The 14,487-nt window shown below is 44.4% G+C and overlaps 2 protein-coding genes across 3 annotated transcripts in view; both read left to right on the forward strand.

Moving 5' to 3' along the window:
- The window catches only part of LOC147020556 (protein serrate-like), a 103,339-nt gene that overhangs the window by 43,885 nt on the left and 44,967 nt on the right, over positions 1-14,487 (forward strand). Inside the window, exons 2-3 of one of the 2 annotated variants that reach the window (XM_085895995.1) lie at positions 5,879-6,000; positions 6,190-6,244. In XM_085895995.1, the coding sequence (XP_085752121.1) occupies positions 5,981-6,000; positions 6,190-6,244 (75 nt within the window). In that variant the 5' untranslated portion in view covers positions 5,879-5,980. Of the gene's footprint in view, positions 1-5,878; positions 6,001-6,189; positions 6,245-12,067; positions 12,279-14,487 lie in introns of those variants that run through there. The other variant, XM_085895996.1, reaches the window with a different exon arrangement.
- LOC147020557 (uncharacterized) lies at positions 12,322-13,472 on the forward strand (the record flags this gene model as incomplete). The annotated part of the gene is made up of 1 exon (XM_085896640.1): positions 12,322-13,472. A coding segment is annotated over one exon (1,107 nt), but the record flags the coding sequence as incomplete, so codon positions are not given.

Consider the following 14,487-nt stretch of genomic DNA (forward strand, 5'->3'; position numbering starts at 1 on the left):
CAAATAAAACATTCTACATGAGTAGATGCTCCTATGGTGAAAATTTCCTCTCAATCCAACAAGCGGTTGTGGAGAAAAACACGAAAGTTCTGTACGGACAAACAAGCAAAAAAAATCGCTCGGTGGCACTTGGCGAAACGGAACGGCACTCGGGAGAGCACATACCTCCGCCAGGCTGAATAGTTCACGTTTTGTATGCTACTGATGGGTCGGATCTGAATCCAGACCTGAACCAAAATCTAATCGGCTTGTTATTGTCACCTAACCAACACATGCCTGGTGTTGGCTTAATGGTTAGGGTGGTGGGCTTGGGATCCTTGGATCCTGAGTTCAAATCCCACTCGGCTGTTCAGTTAATACCAGGAAGGTCTGACTCTGCCTGTTATCCTTCCGAAGTCAGCAAAATGAGTGCCAGCATGCTGGTATCCTGTGTCGGAGTGGCGACCCGTCCAGGATTATGTCCAATAGCCAAGGAGACTGCTGAGGCAGCACCAACACTCTGCACAGAGTATGTTCCTAATCTCCTCTCTCTCCTCCTGGTGGCCATTAATTTCGTGTAAAAATACACTGATGCCTCACCACCTTGTCCTAAGAGCAACATATTGTACAAATTTTTTCATGAGCTTCAGGTCCTTGTTTGAAATGCAGTATCTTCAGTAGAAATAAGCCTGGTGTTGGCTTTGTGGTTCGGGTGGTGGCTTTGGATCCTAGGGTTATGAATTCAAGCCCTGTTGGCTGCTGAATTAATATACACTAGGAGGTTGACTCAGCCTGTCATTCTTCCGAGGTCGGCAAAATGAGTACCAGAATACTGGTAAGGGGGACACTACATCAGCGGCATAGCCGTGTCCCAACCAATCATGCAACCAGCAGCCACAGGCTGCACGAGAGAGAGACAGAGAGAGACAGAGCCAACAAGGTCCAGGCTGTCAGACGCAGTGAATGGAGTAAAGGGGGTGTGGGAGTGTGGTCAGGGCAAAACCAGCTTGGCTGAGAAATGCATCGCTAGCTGTCATTGACGCGATGAATGTACACATACTTCATTCACCATGGACATTGCAAAAACACTAAAAGCATTTGGGAGTGACCTTGCAATGGTTTTGATGGCAGGTGTGATGATTGGGGTCTGTCCATTCTTAAGAGTTCCTGAGGAGTCCCTACTTCCCTAACCTTGGCACCATTGTGCCGAAGACTATATTCGATAGTGCCGGGTGGATTTTCCAGCTGGATGAGATTCGGTACAGGTGGTGGAAAGAACCGAACAAGGAAAATTAACAGAAATTAGTGGTTTTTTTTAATTGTGGTTTTTAACATTTTTTTTTTTTGTTTGTGGTGGCACACTTAAACATGCGAGCAGCGTTGATATTGATTAATGATCTTGCAACAAAGTGGGCAAAGCACGTGTTTGTGACATGATGGCAAATAATTCTCAGTACATTTTGCATTGTGCATGAAGTGCATTTCCAAAGTGTTTCTCCGATCGTGATATCCCAGTTCTGTCCAAACCAAACCTGAAACATTCAGTTGATCGAGTTGTTTGACAATACTGTTTATTACTTGCGAAATCAAAGATCCGTAAGTATGTTGGTCGGTCTGCTCTGTGATTGTTTGTTTGTCTGTTTGTATGCCAATCGCATACAGGTCACTATTTTAAACCGATATTCACGAAATGGTGGAGTTGATCGTAAGTAAGAAGCCTATCGTTTTGGAGATTTCTGAAATTGTCAATTTTCATCTGATTGACTTGAAATTTGAAGAGGATTTGCATATCAGATCACTCAATTCAACTAACAATTATTTTTTCTGGTCAAATCAGCTTTATGGATTTCGCAAGTATCGTGCTCTGCACAACGTCTTTCTTGTTTTGTCCTTGATATGAATATTAAAAGCCAATTTATAATGCGAGTATGCAGCACGTGTGTACAGTGCTAAAAGCAGCTCTGAAAGCTAAATGAATAATTTAACTTAATTATAAATTGTTTGGACTGGCTGGATGGCCTCGGGGTACACAAACTCCCCCCCCCCCCCCCCCGCTGAGTTGTCTAGCCCGGATTTGAATCTCGACCAGCTATAATCTGTCAGCCTGGTGTTTCACATGCAGGTCCATATGTGAACGCTATCCATCAGAAGCAGATTAAGCAGGAAGAGACCCATCCGCGAGCACCGGTGACTGTCTTTGGTGGACGTTAAAGATCCCATGGTGTCTTCAGAAAGAGTCGATGAGTTATTGCTGACACCCTGGATAAATATCTGCCATGGCTTACTCTTGGGAAGGAAATGCCAAACTGCCCAGCATGACCAAATCACCCACCATAGCACTTGGCGAGAGAAACTGCTTCAGCAGCACCGAAGCTGTGTCAAGAGTATGGTACATTGATGATGATAAACTGTTTGCTTTCTGATGTGTATTACAAATGGTTGGAAGGACACTCGATTAGCTATTTGCTAAAAATTATTTTTCTTGTGCTCTGTAAATTTAGATAACTCGTGAAAATACTAATAATGTGCTTCGCAGTCCCCAAAGCCTTTTTGTTTGCACAGAATGCGAAGCAGTTTTGCTCCCCGTGTTGACTGGAGCCCCTGCAACCTTGCACATGCATCTGAGTGGTGGATCCACTCATTTACTAATGATATTTGGGCCTATAAAACACTTATCAATGTTATTTTTTCATCCTTTTTGGATTATTTGGAGAGAGTGGGTCCCGGTGGCTGTCCGTTAACATTTGACGAAAACATCTATTCCTCACAAGCGACCTGACCGACTATAGACCATATTTGTTTCGATGCATCTTGACACCAAGGTATCATGGGGTTGTTCTCCCCATCCAGATGCGCCCCTATAAAGGGGGGGAGGGGTGTTGTTCTTGTATTGTTATTTAGTTTTTCTTGTGTTTAGTATTTTGTGTTATTGCTGAGTTTGCATCAGGACAGTAAGGTCACCCCACCTGTTGGGAACATTATCATCAATCCCCCACGGGGCAACTTTTTTTGGTTATTGCTGTTTTTTTTTTTTTTTTTTTTTTTTTTTTTTTTTTCTTGTTGTTGTTCAGTTTCTTATGGTATCCCCACAGAAAATATTAGGTAGAAATTCTACACAATTTCTGTAGACATCCTATACAATCTGTCGATGCAAATTCCGGAGTACTTAAGGACCATCATTCTATAGAACTCTTCCATAGAAATTCTGGAGAAACCCAATTGATAATTTCTATAAAATCTGTCGATACAAATTCTATAGCACTGTTACAGCCACGGGTAACGAGTGTATTATGAGGGGGTTAATCCTCGTTTCTCCTCAGAAGAACCGGACATGGGGCCACCGCTCACAATTAACTTCGTGGTACGGTGGGTTGCTTAGCAACCACGAGTTCCAGTGTCCACCATCTAATTTGCTGTTTAACTTGAAGTCAGGTGGCCTCCTGACTGGGGAACGTGCCCTCGACGATGCACCAATCTTATCTTGATTAGATCTTAAGTAAGGTGACCGAGCGTTTACTGCTGAGGCACGCTGACTGACAGGTTAATTAGTTTGGGAATTACCTCCCAGTCTATCTAGGTTCGGGCAATGCTGGATCAATGGAAGGAAAGGACAAGCGCGGACAGGTTGAAACGTCAACAAGGAATTTATTATTAATAAAAATAAACTTCTTCTTCTTGCATATGGCAGCTTAGCTGCTGGGGTAGCTATCATTTCTTGGAAGCGTGACTGTCGCTGATGCAGTGCCCCTCTACCAGTACACACTGCTACTCATTTCGCCGACCTCAGAAGGATGACAGGCTGAGTCAATCCCCTGGTGTATGAATTCAGTGGCCAACGGGGCTTGAACTCAGGACCCTAGGATCCCAAGCCACCACCCTAACCACTACTCAGGACCCTAGGATCCCAAGCCACCACCCTAACCACAAAGCTAACACCAGGCTCATAATAAATCAACTGAAGAACTTTATATTTTCTTGTGGTGCAAATGGATGAATTCAAATCAATCGAAATAATCAATCACCAAAATAATGTCAAACAAAGAATTCAGCAAACAGTTATAGAAAAATAGACAGAGCAGATAGTTATCACTATATCTTCCTTAACAATTAAACACCAGACATGGGTACCCAGCAGATCATTCAGGGGGGAAGAAATCCGGTCTCGGCTTACCAAAGTAGAAGTCATCATGTGTCTAATAAAATGTCCCAAAACGTGTGAGCGTGCCTTGGTCTGCTGCCAGCAACCTGCCTCGCCGTGCACCCACCCACAAACGGGCTCGAACACCAATCGACATCACGTCGTCACCCCCAATAACCAGGGACGCAAAGAATCAGGTACGTCAAGAGCCAGGTACCGAGCAGGAACAGTCCAACCGTCAGGAGATGTAAAGAGCTGAAACAATGGGCAGGAGTTGCAAGGAACTGTCAGGAGCTGTCGGGAGCTGTCAGCAATAGTCAGGAAGGTGGTCCTCCCACCCTTTTTAATCAGCAACCAGTGTAGGTGGACCCTCAAGCAGGCTTCAGCCAAATCCAGCTTGCCTATTGGTGCATCACTGCACATGACCAACCGTCAATTCTCACAATCATTCCTTCCCCACCATTGAACAGGATGCAACTCACAATTAACACAGGCCTGGCTTATGACACCATGTTCGAGATGCTGGACGGGCGCCAGAGGGCGGCCATTTGCCGGAATTGCAAAGTGAAAACGTGGGGCGCTCACAAAATGTCAACAGCGGCCATCACCACCCCGTTCGGCCCCACACAAGCAGGAGCCAGCCAGCATCCATGGAGCTTCCGAACGGGGCATGGGGCATCGATGGAAAAAGGTGGATGTCAAATGTCGATGAAAGAGAGGTGAGTGTCGAATGTCAATGGAAATAGGTGGATGCCCGAGGTAAATGATCCACAGCTATGTCTGACCGTCAGAATATACTGTCCAGAAAAAGCTTGTGGTGTGTTTAATCAAATGTCCTGTAAGTCCAAAGTGTAAATAAATCGTCTATTTCCAAGCCAATGCGTCCTGATGTAAAGGGGTAGAATGAGTCTCCGATGGGCGAACGGCAATCTCTCGCATGCATGAACGTGTCGTAAAGAGGAAAAGGTTATCCCATAAGAAAGGGAATCTGTTCTCTACCCTTCTCCAACGCATTAAAGAGTAGTTAGAATCCCACCAGACAAGGGGATGGGTCTATTCTGAACATGCTATGATGGAAATAAATGTCTGAGGACCTGAATGTTGTGTGTATTCGTCGGATCTGATTCTGAAATCCATTACAGTACTTTAAGACCACCATCCATAGATCTCTTCCATATAAATTATGTAGAAACTATGGATAATTTTTATTCTCGAGACATTACAGTTCTATAGAATGGGGTCCTTAATTTCCATATAATTTCTATTAGACGGGTTCTATATAATGTCTAAATAATCGTATAGAACACCCATTCTCGGCAGAGTTCTACAAACATTGCAATGGATCTTCTATAAAACGTGTACTGTCCTCCTCACATGTAACTACATGTACTTAGCCAATCAAATTCCATTCAAGAATGACATGGGAGTCTGGGAATGGGCTCCTAGCTCCAATGTTTTATTGAAGTCACATGGGCATGAAACCTCCCACCCACCTTAAAACATCAGCTGAGACCCCAAAAGGTTTGGCAGGGCTGGCCCCAAAACTGAGGGTGTAGTTCAGGGCCTGACAGACAGACATTCCTGCTTTATAATGTAGATGCACTAGCAGGATACCCATCATTGATGGGTTCGTAGATATGTCTTACCTCAAATGAATACTTTTTTTTTTGGAGTGTGCATGAGTGGAAACAAAAATTTAGTGTAAATATTTTAAATATCAGAAAAAAAGAACAGACATTGTCAAGGCTTTTTGTCTTGCAGCTCGTCAGGACACGCAAGAACACTGGATCCGCAGACACAAAACGAAACTTTATTTGTTCAGACAGTTGGGGATTGGTTCTTTGGACTGGCACTGATGCGAACATGCACATCATGGCCTTGAGGTACCGAGGGAACCCGTGACCTCCCATTTTTCCATGGATCCGGGTAGGAAAAGATAGTGTTTGCACATACTCTTTTTGTTTGAAAAGAACAGGAGCTCGTGTGTGTATAAATGTGGCTTCAAGAACATCTAAATGTACTTCTGCTGTTTTCAAATTTTGTACAACCAAACGTTTATTCATGTATTTCAGACATCGGTTTTCAAAGATTGCAGACCTCAACAATGCAAGCAGATTTAAAGGAAAGGTACGAATCGGCATTCAATGCATTAACTTCCTCCATGATTGTTTACGTGCTAAGGTTACTCCTATGTTTATTTCCACACGTGTAGACAAGGCCAAAGTTAGACTAAGTCTCACCATTGAACAAGCATTTATACGTGATGGAGGACAACGAATTTCGATCTGATCAGGCCTTGTCGGTACATTGCCTCGATCAATGAATGGATGGAAAAGAACACGCGCATGAAGAATGCCTCCAAGATTGACACGTTGAAAGGTAAACGCTACGGTAAAGTCGTTAATGTGACCAGGCACGTGATAAACCGGTCTGATGTTGTGCTCTCTGACATCGCGTAGTCCGTCCTCGCCCTTGGCTATGGTTTCGGTATTCCCAAAGCCAGTATCAAAAGAGAGGATGTACAGTATTTGTCGACTTTGAGCTATTTTATGCCCAATGGTCTCATCATATTCCTATTTCTAATGATGAATCCAATTCTTGTCGGGCACTACTGACTGATATTGCATATGCTTATTGTGGAACCCCTAACGACAAATCTCACTTCCATATGGAACGTGAATATCTGGCCGCTGTTCGAGGCCTGAAGACCAACCCAGACTTGTTTATCTGTAAACCTGATAAAGGGTTTGGAGTAGTTGTGGAAAAGATGCTTGGGGGTTTTGAACGACGAAACAAAGTTCAAATTTACTGGCAATGTGGCTCATTCGGGCCCTGTCACACCTTGACGTTTTAGCCAGCATATGGCAACGTATCAAAATGTATGTAAAACGCTGGCGTACACTGAACTATTGATGCTTTTTCAGTTTTGGGTGTATTCATAACGAGTTGGACGTATGCATAACGTATTAATAACGTACACAGAACATTTCGATAACTTATAGATAACATGTACCAACGAATGCTTAGCGTGTTGTCGGCGTTCAAAACCTCTGCCCAATGATAGTCTAACTTATGCATAGCGCGGCAGTGTATCGCCGACGATCACGTGGCGTAGCCTATTAAAAGGCTGCCACTCGACGATTCAAATCACAACCGCACGAGACATCGAAGTGTCAACATCACCGTCATGCCGAAGAAAACTTCGAAGAATGCTGCAAAGAAGTCTCCTGGACGCGGACGCAAGGAGGATCCATCATTACCCACACCCTCCCCATCACGCTTACCTGACATGGACCTACTACTACTGACATGGACCTACTACTACTACCACTACCAACATGGACATCTACTCACCATGGAGTCAGAAACACTGACGGGTTCCTCCTGTGTGAACCCCATTTTTATATACCAATTCCCCCTAAACGCTGCCAATACGCCATTATACAGTAGCTGTAAGTTAAAAACACGTTCAGCAAGTTCTGTGGTTGTCCGGAAGATGCCAAATACGTCTACATACATCAACGTGCGTTTGAGATATGTTACACATAGGTTCAAAGCACGTTACTCATATGTTAGAAATAAGTTTCGGATACGCTCGACATTACCTCGACTTGTGAGTAACTTACAAGTAACGTGTGTCAACGATCGCATAATGTGCCTACAACTTATGGCCAGCGTATGCGGAATGTGAGTCATACGCCAAGCACGTCAATTTTTTGAGCATGTTAAAATTTGTCGACAAGCTCGGCGTACTACGACATATGCCAGCGTGTGCTGAACGTATACAAAACCTACCCATAACGTATTCGACGTGTGCCAGCGTATTCGCCAATTTTTAAATACGTCGGCATACGCTGGCTAAAACGGTAAGGTGTGACAGGGTCTCCACACGGGGCTTTTCCCTTCGCCACGCGGGGCTTTTCCCTTCGCCACGCGGGGCTTTTCCCTTCGCCACGCGGGGCTTTTCCCTTCGCCACGCGGGGCTTTTCCCTTCGCCACGCGGGGCTTTTCCCTTCGCCACGCGGGGCTTTTCCCTTCGCCACGCGGGGCTTTTCCCTTCGCCACGCGGGACTTTTCCCTTCGCCACGCGGGGCTTGCCTCTTTGCCACTCACCAAGATGAGCAGAACTGCAAACAGAGAAAAATAATTAAGTAATTCTTTTTTGCACCCTCTTACCTTAGGTACTGATGGTTTACCAATGGGGGGGGGGGCTTATAATTGACTGGTGACCCTCAAGTGTTATTGCAAAAGGTCCTCAGACAGAAGGTCTAACATGGTATTTAGGGTCTTAGGGGACTCAGGGTTCTAATGGGGTCTATAGGTTCTACAGGGATTGACCAAGACTTCACCTCGATGAGGGTTCACCCTCCATCCATGTTTTTCGTTTATATACGGAATACATAGATATCAAATATACGATCATTGCCATGGAAACAAATTTGGTAATTTACATAGATATCAAGTAAATGTGTTGAAAATTGACGATTTATGTGACTGACTTTTGACTTCTTGACCTCAAAAACAAAAGGCTTCCAGCTTGTCACTACCTTTACCTGAATGGACTGTATGGATTGGATTCTAGGGAGGATGTTTGAGAGATCAAGCTGTGGTGCATCGTTTGGGAATGTCGAGATCTCTGACCTTGATTTCACAGATGATGCAGTCGTCTTTGCAGAGACTTTAGATATCCTTTGGGGGCCCTCGAGGTGCTGAATGAGGAGTCGGAGCTATTAGGATTACGGGTTTCCTGGGTCAAAATTAAGATCCAGGCTTTCGGTGACGTCGTGTTTGTGCCTGTTTGTGGTGAGGATGTTGAGGTCGTAGAGAGATTCACTTACCTTGGCAGTGATATTCATGTCTCTGCTGGCTGTGAGTCAGAGGTCAATAGACGTCTGGGTCGGGCCTGGGGAGTCATGGATTCATTGGATAGTTTGGTGTGGCGCTGCCGGTACCTGTGCGGGAGGACGAAAGTCCGAGTCTTCAGGTCCTTGGTGCTTCCAGTCTTGCTCTATGGATGCGAGACTTGGACTCTGACCAAGGATCTGAGACGGAGACTTAATTATTTTGGTACCAAGTCTCTTCGGAGAATCCTTGGCTATCGCTGGTTGGACTTTGTGTCCAACGAGCAGTTGCTGAGAGAGACTCAAATGAGATTTGTTACCTGCATAGTCCGTGAGCGTCAGTTGCGGCTGTATGGACATGTGGCTCATTTTCTTGACGCTGATCCTGCTCACCAGATTCTCTCAGCGAGGGAGTCTCATGAGTGGAGGAGGCCAATGGGCCGACCACGTGCCTCATGGTTGCAGCAGGTTGATCGGCATCTCAAGGAGATGGGGATGGGCCTGGCATCTGCCTGGGGGATGGCCAGACGGAGGCCCCTGGAGTACCGGCGGAAAGTGGACGCAGCGGTGCGCTGCTCTGGCGCATGCTCCCATACCTGACCTGACCTGACTACCTCTACCAGGTGGTGAAATGTTGTGAAGATCAGAGTAAAAATGTGACAGATTTACATTCAGACACACAGACAAACAGAATAACAGACCAGACCAACCAATATACTTGCAAATCTTCGATTTCACATGTAACAAACAAACAGATAGGGGTGAAAAAATAACCTCCATCCACCTCAGGTGGCAGAGGTGACACGCCTTCTCTACGTGGATGATCTGAAACGTTTCCTACAAATTCCTTTTTATCAACACTATGTCTAACATTGGTTAAAGAATACTCCGAAAATGTTGAAATCTCATGCTGCCCCTCCTGCCCTCTCCCTAACCTCCATCCTCCTCAAGCCACACATTACATTCCCAAAGAATCCCTCACCTGCTCACTCTCCCCAAATCCACAATGGTTGCCCACCTGGCACGTTCATCCGACCCCTTATTCGCCAGATTGAGGAATCTTCTCCCTATGTCATTTTCTGCACTTTAGTCTTTCAAATGCACTGTCCCTCACTCCCTCATGCACTCACCCAAGCACACCCACGATCTCTTCCACACTCCCTGATTCTTTCCCATTCTCTCTCTCGCGGCTATTTCTATTGCATTCGGATCCCCAAGTTATTTGTGATATTCAAGATTCGCAAGTATTTGGTCTGTCTGTCTGTCTCTGTCTGTCTGTCAATCGTTTATAGGTTACATTTTTACTGCGATCTTCAAGAAACTTTAGGGAGTCACAATCACAAAGAGGTAATGGAGGTAGTCACAATCAAGAAGCCTATTGCTTTTCAGTTCAAATGGTCAAAGTCACAAAAATAGTCGATTTTCATTCAATTGACTTCACATCAATATCGACACAAGAAAAAAAAAATTTTTTTTTTAAACTATAATGACAACCTTCGACGTCATGACTTCACCAGTTTGCGTCTGCCCACATTATTACATCATTATACATACTTGTCCCAAGTTTGATTAAAATCAAACTATTAAATAATTTAAATAAATAATATTACATAATCATATTACCAATAATATTACTAAAACTGTTTAACCTATCAATACTGGACTTTGCAGTTATGATCCACTCCCCTTGCTGCACACAAATGACTGAGAATGACGTCATCAGTCACGTGGTGTGGCAGCTCCATTGGTTTTAAGGAAAATATTAAAAAATGATATTTTGGAAACTGCTGTGGCGATCGATGCGAAACTTTGTATTTATCATCCACCGCCCTTGCTCCATGTAAAGCAACATTTTTCGCATCAATCTGTCAAGTGGTTTTGGAGAAAAGGGTTTTTTTTAATTTTTGGTTTTCAAACGAACATGGCTGCCAAACCGCATGACCTATGGCATTAAAAATTAGGACTCTGCCCATGATTTGGTAGAGGATTACGTGTCTGAAGTTTCATTTTGATCATATAAGGTTAGTTTTTCAATCCAATATGGCTACCACACCATGTGACTACAGTATGAGGTTATAATTATCATTAAAAAAAAAACTCTGCAGAAGTCGTGGCATCAATCGTGAAAATTACGTGTCAATGGAATAAGCATTGCAGGGAAAACAGAGTAAATTTGCATGGACGTACGTACGGCCAACTCAAACATAATACCATGGGTGACATCGTCACCGGAGGCATGAAAATGTAAAAACATCGTGGGATGAAATCTCAAAAAAACAACCAAAGAAGGTAGGAATGACACCACATTATGACGTCACAATAAGACACCACAGTCCTCTTATGGATTACCAACACGACACCTTTTGATGTTTTACTTTTGTTGTGGGATCGTGATGGAACAACGTCAAAATCTATCATAATTGTAATCCATAAGAGGACTGTGGTGTCGTATTGTGACGTTATAATGTGGTGTCATCCTTCATTGTTGTTATTCTTCATGCCCCTTCATCCATCACAAAGGGTGCTGCCGATAGCTCGCCTACTCTTCACGAAGATCACCGTGGGATGTTTAACGTCCACACCAACGAGTGCTGGCAGTCCATCCGAAGGACGGAACGAACACACATTGGGGAATCATTCCGCACATGAAACACCGGGATGTGGGTTTTATCGTTGCGTCGGGATTCGAACCCAGGATAGACAGCTTCGTGGTGAATGTGTGTACCTCCAAGTCATATCCTGCCAGCCCCACATTACCAGCTGCAGTATCAATTATTTTGTTTCTCAAAATCCCCCCCCTCCTCCACCCCACAATACAATGCATATATTCATTTCTGCAACACAGTAAACACCTTGATTGTGGCACAGCCCCATGGAAGGGCGGCGGGCAATGCATCAAGGTGATTCCACGTCCGTCTTGATTGTGTTCGGAAATTTGAGCAAAAAAATTCCATTTTTGTAAAACTTTATCGAACAATTTAACCATTGTTAAATCATTATTAAATGAGTCCGTCCGTCCGTCCGTCCGTCCCCCTCTTTCCTTCCCAGCATCTTTGATAACGCCTCCCCATGCAGTCATCCCTCCCCACCCTTCCTCCTTTATCTCCTCCCATCCCACAGCTGCGAGTTCACATCCCTCTGCCCTCTCGCTCTCTCTCTCTCTCCATCTCATCAAATCCGCCCTGTCGCTCTCCCTTCATGGATGGTTCTCGCTTGCCTTCCCCTATCCCTGAAAGTAGAGAAAATCTCCCGAAAACATGAAGGTGATATCGAGCACCATCATCTCGGCTATAGTGCTGCTCTGCGCCTTCCTATGGAAGGTAAGGGAAAACAAGAAACACACACACACATACACACCTACACACACACATACACATACACACCCACACACACACATACACCTACACCTACACATACACACACACCTACACACGCACGCACACACACCTACACACGCACATACACCTACACCTACACATACACATACACATACACATACACATACACATACACATACACATACACCTGCACATACACATACACACCTATACACGCACGCACACACACCTACACACACACACCCACACCTGCGTACGCACACACCCTACACCTGCACATACACACACCTACACATGCACACACCTACATCGACACATGCACATACATACACACCGACACATACATACACACCTCCACTCATGCACACACCTACATCGACACATGCACACCTACACATGCACACCTACACGTGCACACACATGCACACACACCTACACACCTACACCTACACACCTACACCTACACATGCACACACATCTACACCTACACATACACACACCTACGCACACACCTACACCTACACATGCACATGCACATACGCACACACCTACATGTGCACACACCTACACCGACACATGCACATACACACACCTACACGCACACACCTACACATACATACACACCTGCACACGCACACACCTACACATACATGCACACCTACAGGCACACACCTACACATACATACACACCTACACTCCTGCACACCTACAGGCACACACCTACACATGCACATACGCACACACCTATACATGCACACACCTACACCTACACCTACACATGCACATACGCACACACCTAAACGTGCACACATGTACACCCACATACCTACACCTACATACACACCGACACTCGTGCACACCTACACATGCACATATGCACACACCTACACATGCACATATGCACACACTTACACATGCACACCCACATGTGCACACACCTACTCACCTACACATACACACCGACACTCATGCACACCTACATGCACACACCTACACATGCACATGCACATACACACCTACACGTGCACATACACACACCTACATACCTACACCTACACATATGCACACATACACACCAACACACACGCACACACCGACACTCATGCACATCTACACATGCACACACCCCTAACACACACACCACACACACACACACACACACACACACACACACACACACACCACACACACACACACACACACACCTGCACATGCAATTACATGCACACATGCACACACCTCACACACACGCACATAAACCTATACACACACACACCTACTCAAACCTACACACCCTATACATACACACACACACACACCTACTCACACTTAGAGATAAAGAGGAACCAGAAATGTCGACAAAGAAAAACAATTTTCTTGTACCGGATATAATCATTCCAGGAGTAATGGATGGTGATTAATATTGATGCTGTTATGGTTATTGATGTTTTTTTTTTCTTTCAATGTTTCCCCATAAACACAGGTTAGACAATACCCCCATATAAACAGGTTATATGATTCCCCAATTAGACAGGTTAAATGATTCCCCCATATAAACAGGTTATATGATTCCCCCATATAAACAGGTTATATGATTCCCCCATATAAACAGGTTATACGATTCCCCCATATAAACAGGTTATACGATTCCCCCATATAAACAGGTTATACGATTCCCCCATATAAACAGGTTATACGATTCCCCCATATAAACAGGTTATACGATTCCCCCATATAAACAGGTTATACGATTCCCCCATATAAACAGGTTATACGATTCCCTCATATAAACAGGTTATACGATTCCCCCATATAAACAGGTTATACGATTCCCCCATATAAACAGGTTATACGATTCCCCCATATAAACAGGTTATACGATTCCCCCATATAAACAGGTTATACGATTCCCCCCATATAAACAGGTTATATGATTCCCCCATATAAACAGGTTATATGATTCCCCCATATAAACAGGTTACATGATTCCCCAATTATACAGGTAAAATGAGTCCCCTATTTAAATAGGGTAAATGATTCCCCCATATAGACAAGTCTGATGATTCCCATATTTAGACAGGTGAGATGATTTCCCGATTTTTACAGGTGAGATGATTCCCCTATATAGAGAGGTTAAATGATTCCCCCATAGAGACAGGTCAGATGATTGTCATATTGAGACAGGTGAGAT

This window comes from Eptatretus burgeri, chromosome 9 (genome assembly GCF_056783735.1).
Source record: "Eptatretus burgeri isolate ZD-2024b chromosome 9, Ebu_testis_v1, whole genome shotgun sequence".
Lineage (NCBI taxonomy): Eukaryota > Metazoa > Chordata > Myxini > Myxiniformes > Myxinidae > Eptatretus > Eptatretus burgeri.